The following is a 12832-nucleotide window of genomic DNA, read 5'->3' as shown; positions in this document are numbered from 1 at the left end:
TTCTGTTTGTTTTCTATGTATCTTGGTTTTCGTGAGTTTAAGTAATAAAACCAGAAAAGCTCCTTGAGCACAAAACGTGAGTTCGTATTTTGTTTGGGTGTGTTCGCTTGTAGTTCTTGATTTCCACTTGTAAATCGTAACAAGTGGTATAAGAGCCAGCCACCGATTCGTATCTGATTCTTTGATCGAAGTCCAGCCCGTGTGATTCGTTCTACGATTGATTGCTTGTTTAAGCGATTGATTTGGCTGTAGGTTAAAGAATCGTTCGGTGAAGAAAAGCATAAGCAAAACCCGTTAGTCATGGCAGAGTTTCAAGGGCTCGGTGCGGTGAAGAAGTTGAACAACTCGAACTATAATACATGGTCTACCTGTATGAGTTCGTTTCTACAGGGTTCGGATCTATGGGAGGTTGTCAACGGTGCAAGCACGGAGGAACCAAGAATTGATACTAACGGGGCGATTCACAAGTGGAGAGTTAAAGTCGGACGAGCGATGTTCATCCTAAAGACGACGGTGGAGGATGAACTGTTAGATCATATCCGAGATCTTGCAACACCAAAGTTAGCCTGGGACACGCTGGCTGCCTTGTTCTCTAAGAGAAACGATGCCAAACTTCAATTGTTGGAAAACGAACTCTTATCTGTAAGTCAGAAAAATCAATCAATCCCGCAGTATTTTCACAGGGTGAAGTCGTTGTGTAGGGAGATTGGAGAATTAGACCGCGAGGCTCGTATTGGTGACGCAAGAATGAAGTGGAATATTGTTCATGGTTTGAAACCCGAATTTCGAAGCTATGTCGCTGCCATCCAAGGATGGCCCGTTCAACCATCTCTGGTTGAGTTCGAGAACTTGTTAGCTGCACAAGAATCACTCGCTACTCAGATGGCTGGGTTATCAGTTCCTGATCAAGTGAAGAAGGAGGACTCGGCCTTGTACGTTAACCGTGGCAAAGGAAAAGTTAGACCAAACAAAAATTATAAAGATCAAACTGATCGAAAGAAAAAACAGTGGCAGCACAAACCTGAAGGTAAGGGTTCGGAAACAAGTGACCGAAAGAATCAAAACAAAAAATTTCCATACCCATGCTATAATTGTGGCTTGCGAGGTCATATGTCTAAGAATTGTCCTTCTAAGAAACCCGAAGAAGGGAATGCAGCAACAACCGAGCGTGAAGAACCATGGGATGTCGAGGCGAATATGGCACAAGTTCAAGAGGTTCCGGTTCTTACGGTTACAACCGAGCCCAATTCAAATCGGTTGGAAGAATGGATTATTGATTCGGGATGCTCGAATCATCTGACCGGAGAGAAAGAAAAGTTAAGTAAGTGCAAGAAGTATATCGGAGATAACGTGGTGGTTATTGCGGATAACTCGAGGCATCAAATTGCTAATATAGGGGAGGTTCACTTTCCAGCCGATGGTAATCAAAAGGAGTTCGTGATGCAAGATGTTTTTCACGTTCCGGGAATGAAGAAGAATCTATTCTCCGTACCACAAATAACCTCGACTGGTAACTACGTTCTGTTCGGACCAGATAACGTGCTGATTTTTGATAAATTTGAAACTCCATCCATTCCAATATTGCAAGGAAAACGAACTGACACCGTTTATGTTTTATCTGCTGAATCCGCGTATGTTGACAAAACGAGTGGATGTCAAACTGCGGATTTATGGCACGCCAGGTTAAGCCACGTTGGGTTCGACAAACTAGAATTGATGGTGAAAAACGAGTTGGTCGAAGGCTTACCGAAGTTCGAAGTAAAGAAAGAATTGGTGTGTGCCGGGTGTCAGTTTGGAAAAGCCCACGAGCAACCATATGAAAGCTCAAATTATAAAGCTAAGGAACCGTTAGAATTGATTCACTCGGACGTGTTCGGTTCGGTGAACAACCCTCTTTAAAAGGTCTCAAGTTCATGGTTACATTCATAGATGACTTCTCTAGATATGTGTGGGTGGATTTTATGAAGGAAAAATCTAAAGTATACGAGAAGTTCAAATTATTCAAGGAAGAGGCCGAGAGGCTAACGAAGTGTACGGTTCAACGCTTGAGATCGGATAACGGTGGCGAATATTTGTCGTTTGTTTTTGACAAATACTTGAGAGAAAATAAAATCCGAAGACAACTAACGTGCCCGAACACGCCACGACAGAACGACGTGTCCGAAAGGAAGAACCGACATCTAGGCGAAACGTGTAGAAGCATTGTACATGCTAAAAATGTGCCTGGTCGTTTCTGGGCTGAAGCAATGCGTACGGACGGCGGCGTATGTTATAAATCGGTTACCACAACAAGAACAAGATTACCAATCACCATATGAAAAGTTATTTAAGATAAAAACCGAACGTGTCGTATTTCCGAGTAATTGGATGTGTTTGTTATGTATTCGTGCCGAACCATTTACGAGACAAGATGGAGAAGAAAGCAATACGGTGTATCTTCGTTGGGTACGACTCGGAACGAAAAGGCTGGCGGTGTTCCGCTGGAAAAGAGGCGTTACCGGACACAGAGTTTATTAAAGATAAATTAGAGAGTTCAAAAATTAATCTGGTTATTAATGAAGAAAGTCAAACAATCGAAGGTGGACGAGACGAGCCCGGAAAATAGTCCACTATCAGAACCGAGACCGAGACAGCAACCTTGGAAAACCGGTTCAGTTGAATCATCGAGTGATAATTCTGAAAGCAGCCCGCAAAAAGAACCGAGAAGATCTACTCGAGTTAGAATGCCAAACGCGAAGTATTATGCAAATGTGGTGGTTACAGAAGCTAATGATATTGAACCAGAGAGTTATAACAGTGCATGCAAAAGTGTTGAATGGTGTAATGCCATGCAAGAGGAAATAAAAGCTATGGAAAGAAACAAGACATGGGTTCTAGTTTAGAAACCCGCTAACGTAAAACCCGTAACGTGTAAGTGGGTCTTCAAAATTAAACGAAAAGCGGATGGTTCGGTTGATCGATATAAGGCCCGCTTAGTGGCACGCGGCTTCTCCCAACAATACGGGATTGATTACGAAGACACGTTTAGTCCCGTGGCTAAATTAACAACCATTCGGGTTGTTTTAGCGGTTGCGGCCGGAAAGAATTGGGGTCTACATCAAATGGATGTAAAGAATGCGTTTCTTTACGGGGATCTCGATCACACGATACATATGGAGCAACCGGAGGGGTTCGTAAGCAACGAACATCCCGACTATGTATGCAAGTTACAAAAAGCAATATACGGTTTAAAGCAATCCCCGAGGGCGTGGTTTGGGAAGATGAGCGAGTTCTTGCAACATAATGATTTCGAGATGTCTAAAGCTGATGCGAGTTTATTTGTCAAAACAAACGGGCTTAAACTGGTTGTAGTTTTGGTATATGTTGATGATTTAATAATCACCGGAGACGACATAAACGGGATTGAGCAGCTTAAACGAAATCTGTGTGTCAGATTTCATATGAAAGACATTGGAAGATTAAGTCATTTTTTGGGTTTAGAATTAAAGTATGAAGAGGGAGCTATAATAATTCTACATCAACAGAAGTATTGCATCGACTTGTTAACTCGGTTTGGTATGCTAGATTAGATTGTAAACCGATTGATACGCCGATGGATGTCACGTCAAAGTTATAAGGGTAAGGAGTTAGATGATCCTACCATGTACCGGAAAATAGTAGGAAGCTTAATTTACTTAACGTTAACCTGACCCGACATATCGTTCGAAGTCGGAGTGCTTAGTCGATACATGCAACAACCTAGGAAGCCACATCTTGATGCGATTAGAAGGGTTCTGAGATATGTGAAATCAACTCTTGGATTTGGGATTAAATTTGATCAAGATGTGAAGTTGGAGTTAACGGGTTATTGTGACGCCGACTACGCGGGTGATTTGGATACAAGACGATCGACTACAGGTTATGTTTTTAAGCTTGGACGAGGAGTGGTGACATGGTGTAGCAAGAGACAACCAACCGTCTCATTATCGACAACCGAGGCGGAGTACCGGGCCGCTGCAATGGCAGCTCAAGAGTTAATTTGGCTACAACTATTACTTGGTGAACTTAAGCAACCGGTGGAGGAGAAGGTAGTATTGTTTTGTGACAATATGTCATCGATTCATTTAGCCGAGAATCCGATGTTTCATGCAAGGTCGAAACATATTGAAGTGCACTACCACTTCATCCGAGAGAAGGTATTAGAAGGCAAGATCGATTTGAAGTATGTTACTACTCATGAACAAGTAGCGGATGTTTTTACAAAAAGTTTGCCGAGTGTGAAGCTCAAAGGATTTCGTAAAGCAATGAACATGAAGAACATCAACATTGAGAGGGAGTGTTAAAAACGAGCAATGTCCGATCTCGAGGGGTGAAAGGAGGAGATCATAAAAGTCCGAGGGGTATTTTTGCTTACTTGGAGAATAAGTTTAAGTTTATCTGTTTTATTAGTTTTTGAATAAAGTTGTTTTTGTTTGAAAGTCAAATTCAACAGTTTGTATTGGTTTAGGATTATGTTTTTATGGGTCTATATAAACCCTGTAGTTCTGTTTGTTTTCTATGTATCTTGGTTTTCGTGAGTTTAAGTAATAAAACCAGAAAAGCTCCTTGAGCACAAAACGTGAGTTCGTATTTTGTTTGGGTGTGTTCGCTTGTAGTTCTTAATTTCCACTTGTAAATCGTAACATTTTATACCCCTCAAATTTTTGTAGGGTTCTGCAGAACACAATATTGCACATTATGTCATAGAATATAATCTTAGAATGCATGTAAGATAAATATGAGAGACAGAATACATACAGTACATATAATCTTATTAGTTTATTGTGCATTTCTCTTCCCTCAAATTATTAGTTGACAAGAACGAAAAAAACTCGAAAAGGAAAAAGCCCGAGTTACCTCCCTTACCCGATGGGATGATCACATGGGACTGGCCAAAGGTGTAAAGACTGAGGTCTGGTCAGGTCAGGATGGATCAAGTCAAGCTTTTATCGTGTAATTGAATAATATCGGATATAGTTATCTTTTGGGGTCCATTTATAGTTGTATAAACATGAAGTAAATTGAGAGGGTCCAATATGATGTGAGGGAAGAGATAGTATGGGTTTCACACCTTAGACCCATCCAATGATATATGTCACATTTGATACATTTAACTTAATAGGACCACTACACTAGTATGCTACATAACATGAGACTGACAACACAATGCTGCTGCATAACATGAGATTCATGATTATATATGCACATGAAACTCTTATATATTCACCCATTTTATCTGCATCTCTTTGTAAGGCTGACACATGTGGACCATTAACCATATGCATATACTACTTGAGTATGGACCTATAGATGAGTTATACATTTATACATACATGCATGCATGTATACACAGACATATATAATAAACAGTAGTTTTCCAATGAGTATATATGTTATGTGGGTTTGAATCAAATACAAATGAAATTACCATGTTAAACGTTAGAATCAAGTAGAGTAATTATCTATACAAGTAGAGTAATTATGTAATTATACTCTACTTGATTCTCACGTTTAGCACGTTAATTTCATTTGTACGTTAACTTTCCCCTATGTTATACAAACAGTATAATAAAAGCTGTATATGTTTTGATTGAGAATTGCGGATTAACACGATACAAATTCTTATAGTCCATGTGTGTTTCTCATGTTAACATAGGTCGAAAAACTACGTTGATTTTTAAATAATCTATGAAACATAGTTTCTTTAGAATTTTTGTATTTGATTGCAGACATTGTGAAATGGGCACACTCAAGGCAGTATATGAGATGAATCTAGACCAATAAATTTTCTTTAACTTGTGTCACATGAGGAATGAGACAAGTCATGGGTGATTTTTATTAATGTCTATGTCACAAAAATACAATTAAAATTTTATATGAATTTTTAAAAAAAAAATTGATCCTAGTGTTTGAGAAACGACGGATTTGGTCCTCAGTGTTCATTCATTCACAATACACACAGATGGTTATTTTTACTAACAAACTAATAAAATACGAGTATTAGTAGTTGTTTATGCGCACACCATCTGATACAAAGAAATAAAGACTTTAGAGATAATCATTCAATTAAAACTAAAAAAATGAGTATTAGTGGTTGTTTATGATTAATCTCATGGTTGGCATCTCGTTTTAGAAAAACTCACTCGGTATTGGGGTAATCCCGAAGGATGTTAAAAAAGGAAAAAGATATTCCTAGTTCATTAGTTGTAACAAAATCTTTTTATGAGATGAAACCCAATAAATACTAGAGACATGAACCATTTTTACGCAAAACATAACCATTTTTACGTAAAAGTACTAATTTTGCTCAGACTAGAGTCACTAAACATAGGTGCAAACCTTTTATGACTTGTCACTTGACGCAAATGTTGCCATGTGTGTTGTTATGATTGGTTTTCCTTGTAATATGTCTTAGAGTGTGGTCGCTAATTTAAAATAAAAGTCGACGGCTATTTTGCTTAATACGTTTGGTTGTTTATTTACGTGACTTTCCCAATAGATAATTATATGAACAAACTTTTCCCTTGATTGAATTGATCTGATTGATCAATTCAATATGTTCTTGACACATATATATACATACAGAACCGTTGTGACTATCAGTGTTGCAACGGTTCAAACCGTACTTATCATCTTACACGTAATTTCGATAGTTACAACGTGACACTCTAAACCCTATACTTACATAGACACTTAGAACATACCATAAACATAGTTTCTACTAATTACATAATGACCCCTGAACTTTGGCCTTACATGGATTAATCAAATTAGAGTTCAACAAAAGTATCTTTTGTTTTCCAACATCTTTGTTCTTCAAGATAGTTTTAACATTCAATGAATTTTATCACTCATTTCCATTTTGTCCCGACTTCAAGAGTCACGACACCTTATCCTAAACGCGTACATACTTTGATTCTAGACTAACATTCCATTATTAAAGCACATATAATTTGTACCTTAATGCATACCTTCATTAATAAGCAATAGACCAACTACATTACACTTTAAGCTATGATAATAACCATACGCGATTAAAGCCGGCCAGGGACCCTATTGCCCATTGTGGCTTAATGAAGTGAAGTGACTCAAGCTAGCCAGGGACCCCATTGGCCATTGTGGCTTAATATGGGCAGACATCCAAGCCAGCCAAGACCCATTGGGGCTTAATAAAGGGTAGACACTCTAGCCAGCCAGTGACCCCCCAATAGGGCTTAATGTATCCATTGGTCTATTTATATGGCCACTGTCCACATGGCTAAATCATACTTTCTACACACTATAAATTGTTCTTATTCTTCCTTAAAAATCATATTCAAGAAAATATCTAACTAAAATGAGTTACTGGTCAGCTGCAAATGCTACTGAAGCATACATCAAAACCATGAAAATGGTAAGTTATTATGCAATCTTTTCAACCACTACTAGAAAACAAGTCATTTTTCTACAAAAATTCCCTACAGATTTTCTACAAGTAGTTCCAACGGATTTCCAACAAAAAAAAAATAAGCTCCAACTTTGTTACAATATTATCTAATAAATGTTGCGTTAAGTCAAAATAGTTTTTGTAGGAAAGTTGTAAGAAGTTTACAACATGTTTTTGTAGCAATTTTGTAAGAAAATTTGTTGGAAAGTGGCTGAAAACGATTTTCAAGCATATGTTCAAGCATATGTTTTTTCCAACGTAACTTTTTTGTTGGAAAACTGTTATAAACTGGTTTTTCCAACAAATTTTCTAGGAATTCAGTCGTAGAAAAACATCTCTTTTTCTAGTAGTAAACTATTAAGACAAATAATTTGTATTTTGTAACACAGTCTAATATTCATATAATAAATTGATTATTCAGGGTAAACGAGCAAACGAACCAGACGTAGCTGAGTTCATCTCCGCAATCGCAGCTGGAAACAATGCACAACTAATGGTGGTTGCATGTGCGGCAACAGCCGGGTTGACCACATTAGGACTCATTGCAGCATCTCATCAAACCGTGGCAGGCTTGTTTGCATAGTGAAGGGGATTGAAGAGCTTCAATCCTCTAAACAAGCCCTTAACCAAGACGCAAATCACGTTGAATTCGTCATCGGAGATGCTCAATCTCTCTTGTCAAATGAATACAAATCCGCGGATTTTGTGGTGATTGATTGTAACATAGATCATCATGAGGGGATTCTTGCAGCCATGCAAAATGAGAGGGAAAAGAATACGGTTGTGTTGGGGTATAACGCGTATTGGAAAGATTCATGGGTGTGGAGCAGATCAAACACTAGTTTGCTGCCAATTGGAGAAGGGTTGCTGTTGAAGAGAGTTGCTGGAAAATGTGAGAACCGCGGTGGTGGTGGTGGAAGATCAAGGCGGAGCCGGTGGGTGGTTAAGGTTGATAAGTGCACAGGTGAAGAGCATGTTTTTAGAATCAGATCACCTGGTGGTAGTGGTAGAGTTGTGAAAGCTTAATATTTAAAGCTTTCATTGATATTTGGTTTTAAATGTATATAATATATGATTCATGTCTCATCCATGATCATCTTCTTGGCCGGTGTTGATTAAATCACCAGAAAGATTAGTGAATGCTGATCATGGGATGTTATTAAATTTAATCTCACAACTTTGTATTATTGAAATTTTAAGCAGCCAAACTCTTTTATGTTGAGTGTAATAAACATCTCAAAACATAGATGTGTGAGACTATTTGATGTTTTATGTCTGGATTTTAATATGATTTTAAAATGGGGCTTCGGGTAAAGGCACGCATACCAGACTACCGGTAATTAAATAATATGTAATCATAAAGAGGTATACATGTACACGGATAAGTAATGAGTAATTAAGATGTAGTTTATAAGAAACGGTTTTACAGTCGAGTATGAGATAAGTAATGAGTAATTAAGATGTAGTTAACATGTATAAGAAACGGTTTTATAGACGGGTATGAGACTTGAATCACCGATCATGTAATGTTGAATATAATTATTTTGGTCTTTTGGGGTCGATCACACCTTAGACCCATCCATAGATATATCTATATGTCACATTTGATACATTTAACTTAATAGGACCACTACACTAGTATGCTACATAACATGACTGACAATACAATGCTACATATAACATGAGATTAGTGATTATGCACATGAAACTCTTGTATCATCCATACCATTTTATTTGCATCTCTTTATAAGGCTCATGTGGTTCATTAACCATATAAGTATATAGTACGTAGTTGAGTTGAGTAGAGTAAGCACCTAGATGGCTAGATGGTTTGTACATATACATGCGTATATACATACACATATATAATAAACATTAGTCTTTAGTCTTAAAATATTTAAATCGATAATAACTTGAAACTAAAATCGATAATAGCATAGATTTAATGTCATCAACTTATCGATTTTACAAGAGCACGATAAAAGTCGATGGCATTGTAGGTTCAAAATGAGACTCAAATACAAGATCTCATAAATCATTAACATTTTAACAGATTAAAACATTTGTATGATACCAAAAATCGTGTGCTCAGGCTTGAAATTATGTCTTAGTTATTAACTAAATTGGGGATTAGGCCAACATGGTTGGTTAATTAAGTACTTCCTCTTGTTAATGGGTTTTCTGGACAATGTTTTATGTTAACTTATCATAATAAAACACATGAATAGATTTTGTGTATTGATATTGTATTCTCGTTTTTTTATAAATTTGCATTACATACATTCTACAACCAAACAAACATACCAACTGAAACAATATAGTTTAACCTATTATATATTGTAGTACTATATATGAAACATATATTAATTTTTTAATTTTTTTATATTTGATTGCAGACATTGTGAAATGGGCACACCCAAGGCAGTATGAGATGAATCTGGTCCAATAAATTTTACTTTAACAGGTTATGGGTGATTTTTATTAATGTCATATGTCACAAAATTACACACAAATAAATAAATATATTTTGTATGAATGTTTAAAACATTTGATAATTGATTGACCTCATGAAGGACACTAAATTCATGGAATAATGGTAACAACATAAAGAAGTTTGTAATCTTAACTGTTACAAAATCTTTTAGTGAATGAAACCTTATCAGGACACGTGAACATTTTTACGCAAAACACATAACCATATTTATGTAAAACTGATTCAGTTAGACATAGGTTTGACACAAATGTTGATGATTGGTTTTACTTGTATAGAGTCAAGTTGTTTATATAAAATCAAAGTTAATGGCTATTTTGTTAATACTTTTGGTTGTTTATCTTCGTGATATTCCCGATAGATAATTATAAAGGTTTAACTGAATTTATGTTAGACTTATATAAGTAAAATCAAACTCGGATTCATTCAAAGAAGATTTCAGATATCACTGCTAAAGAACATGACAAATAAGGAGTGTTGGATTAATTATTAAGGAATACTTGTTCTTTAATTATGAAGCAGCGTCCTTCAAATCTAATGAGAATTATAAAGTAAATCAAGATATGTCACTTAATTGGTGCTGTGAACAGAACACTGAATGTGTGTTGTAAAGATCAAAGATGCCCTCTAAAGGGATTTAAGGTGTCCACATCAATACTTAAAAAAGTTTCTTTTGGTTTAGCAACATCTTTTGTTCTTTAAGACTGTTTTAACATTCAATGCATTTATTCATTCATTTCCATGTTGTCGGCACTTACACGCCGCCTTATCCTAAACGCGGACATTGGATGACCCTAGACTAACTATATTCAATTATTAAAGTACATATAATTTGTACCTTAATGTAAACCTTTGCAATTGTCCAACTTCAGATCACTTTTAAGGTATGATAATACTATATATGATTACGGCCAGCCTGGAATCCCATTGGCGCTTAGTGATGGGCAGTCATGACGACTCAAGCCAGCCAGGGACCCTGTTGCCCATTGGGGTTTAATGAAGTGAAGTGACTCAAGATAGCCAGGGACCCCATTGGCCATTGTGGCTTAATATGGGCAGACATCTAAACCAGCCAGTGACCCCAATAGGGCTTAATGCATCCATTGGTCTATTTATATGGCCATTGTCCAAATGGCTAAAACATACTTTCTACACACTATAAATTATTCTTATTCTAACTTAAAAATCATATTCAAGAAAATATCTAAATAAAATGAGTTGCTGGTCAGCTGCAAATGCCACTGAAGCATACATCAAAACCATGAAAATGGTAAGTTATTATGCAATCTTTTCAACTATTAAGATAAATAATTTGTATTTTGTAACACAATCTAATATCCATATAATAATTTGATTATGCAGGGTAAACGAGCAAACGAACCAGACGTAGCAGAGTTCATATCCGCAATCGCAGCAGGAAACAATGCGCAACTAATGGTGGTTGCATGTGCTGCCACGGCCGGGTTGACCACATTAGGACTCATTGCAGCATCTCATCAAACCGGTGGTAGGCTTGTTTATATTGTGCAGGGGAATGAAGAGCTTCAATCCTATAAACAAGCCCTTAACAGTGAAGAAAATAACGTTGAATTCGTTATCGGAGATGCTGAATCTCTGTTGTTGAATGAATACAAATCCGCGGATTTTGTAGTCATTGATTGTAACATAGATCATCATGAAGGGATTCTTGCAGCCATGCAAAATGAGAGGGAAAAGAGTACGGTTGTTTTGGGGTATAACGCGTATTGGAAAGATTCATGGGTATGGAGCAGATCAAACACTCGTTTGTTGCCAATTGGAGAAGGGTTGTTGTTGATGAGAGTTGCTGGAAAATCTGGAAATGGTGTCGGTAGCAGGAGCGGTGCAAGGCGGAGCCGTTGGGTGGTTAAAGTTGATAAATGCACAGGAGAAGAGCATGTTTTTAGAATCAGATCACCTGCTGGTAGTGGTAGGGTTGTGAAAGTTTAAGCTTTCATTGATATTGGTTTTAAATGTATACAATATAAGATTCATGTTCATCCATGATTATATTGTCTTCTTGGTGTTGATTAAACCACCAGAAGATTAGTGATATTACTGAATATTGATCATGGGATGTTATTAAATATTTAATCTTACAACTTTGTATTATTGGAATTTTAAGCAGCCAAACTCTTTATATGTTGTGTGTAATATATATTGCAAAACATAGATGTGTGAGACTAATTTGATGTTTTAAGTCTAGATTGTTATATGATTTTAAAATTGGGCTTTCGGGTAAAGGCTGACAGACCAGTAAACTAATAACATGTAATCATAAAGAGGTATACGTGTAAACGGATAAGTAATGAGTAATTAAGATGTAGTTAACAGGTATAAGAAACGGTTTTATAGTCGGGTATGAGACTCAAATTACTAACCAATCCTTTAATATTATATTCGTGGATTTAAATAGTAGTTTGAGCTTGTGCTTGAGTTTAAGCTCGGCTCAGTTTGAGGTTCTAACGAGGTAGTCTTATATAGCGCACGAGCAGCTGGACATCACTCTCATGTATTATAGTGTAGTGGTCCTATTAAGTTAAGTTGGTCAAGTGTGACATGTTTAATGGGTCCAAGGTGTGTGTAACCCATACTCTTCCCTCCATGGCTCCATCCCCTTGACCCCTATGAAGTTACTTCATATCTATGCTTATCATAAAGACAATTTAATAAGCTGTCGCCAAACACCTATATGCGGAGAGGGAGGGGCGCCAAAGGGGGAGGTACCATTGCATTGGCGGGCGCCAAAGGGAGAGGGGGCTTGGTTAAATCAAGACTACTAAATAATTGTTTATGGTTAAATCGTTACGTACATATGTTTAAGGAAAACGTTAGTGAATGTCCCTCTGCTTACATGGCAGTAACGTTGTAGTGTTTTT

General features: G+C 37.0%; 1 protein-coding gene across 1 annotated transcript; it reads left to right on the top strand.

Annotated features, from left to right (window-relative positions):
* The first annotated feature begins 10570 nt into the window (after positions 1-10570).
* On the top strand, positions 10571-11961 carry LOC143584390 (uncharacterized). Its single transcript, XM_077066460.1, has 2 exons — positions 10571-11205; positions 11298-11961. The coding sequence occupies exons 1-2, from the start codon at positions 11149-11151 to the stop codon at positions 11901-11903; spliced, it is 663 nt and encodes a 220-aa protein (XP_076922575.1). The 5' UTR covers positions 10571-11148; the 3' UTR covers positions 11904-11961.
* The last annotated feature ends 871 nt before the right edge of the window (positions 11962-12832 follow it).

Source organism: Bidens hawaiensis, unplaced genomic scaffold (assembly GCF_021521415.1).
Source record: "Bidens hawaiensis isolate Kalapana, Puna unplaced genomic scaffold, B.hawaiensis_p1.1 tig00033110_1, whole genome shotgun sequence".
Lineage (NCBI taxonomy): Eukaryota > Viridiplantae > Streptophyta > Magnoliopsida > Asterales > Asteraceae > Bidens > Bidens hawaiensis.
Note: the sequence above shows the minus strand (reverse complement) of the source record. Positions and strands in the feature narration are given on the sequence as shown.

Coding starts and splice junctions, on each gene's coding strand:
- LOC143584390 (XM_077066460.1), top strand. CDS start 11,149: ATGAGTTGCTGGTCAGCTGCAAATGCCACTGAAGCATACATCAAAACC. Junction 11,206..11,297: donor ACATCAAAACCATGAAAATG/GTAAGTTATTAT, acceptor TTGATTATGCAG/GGTAAACGAGCAAACGAACC.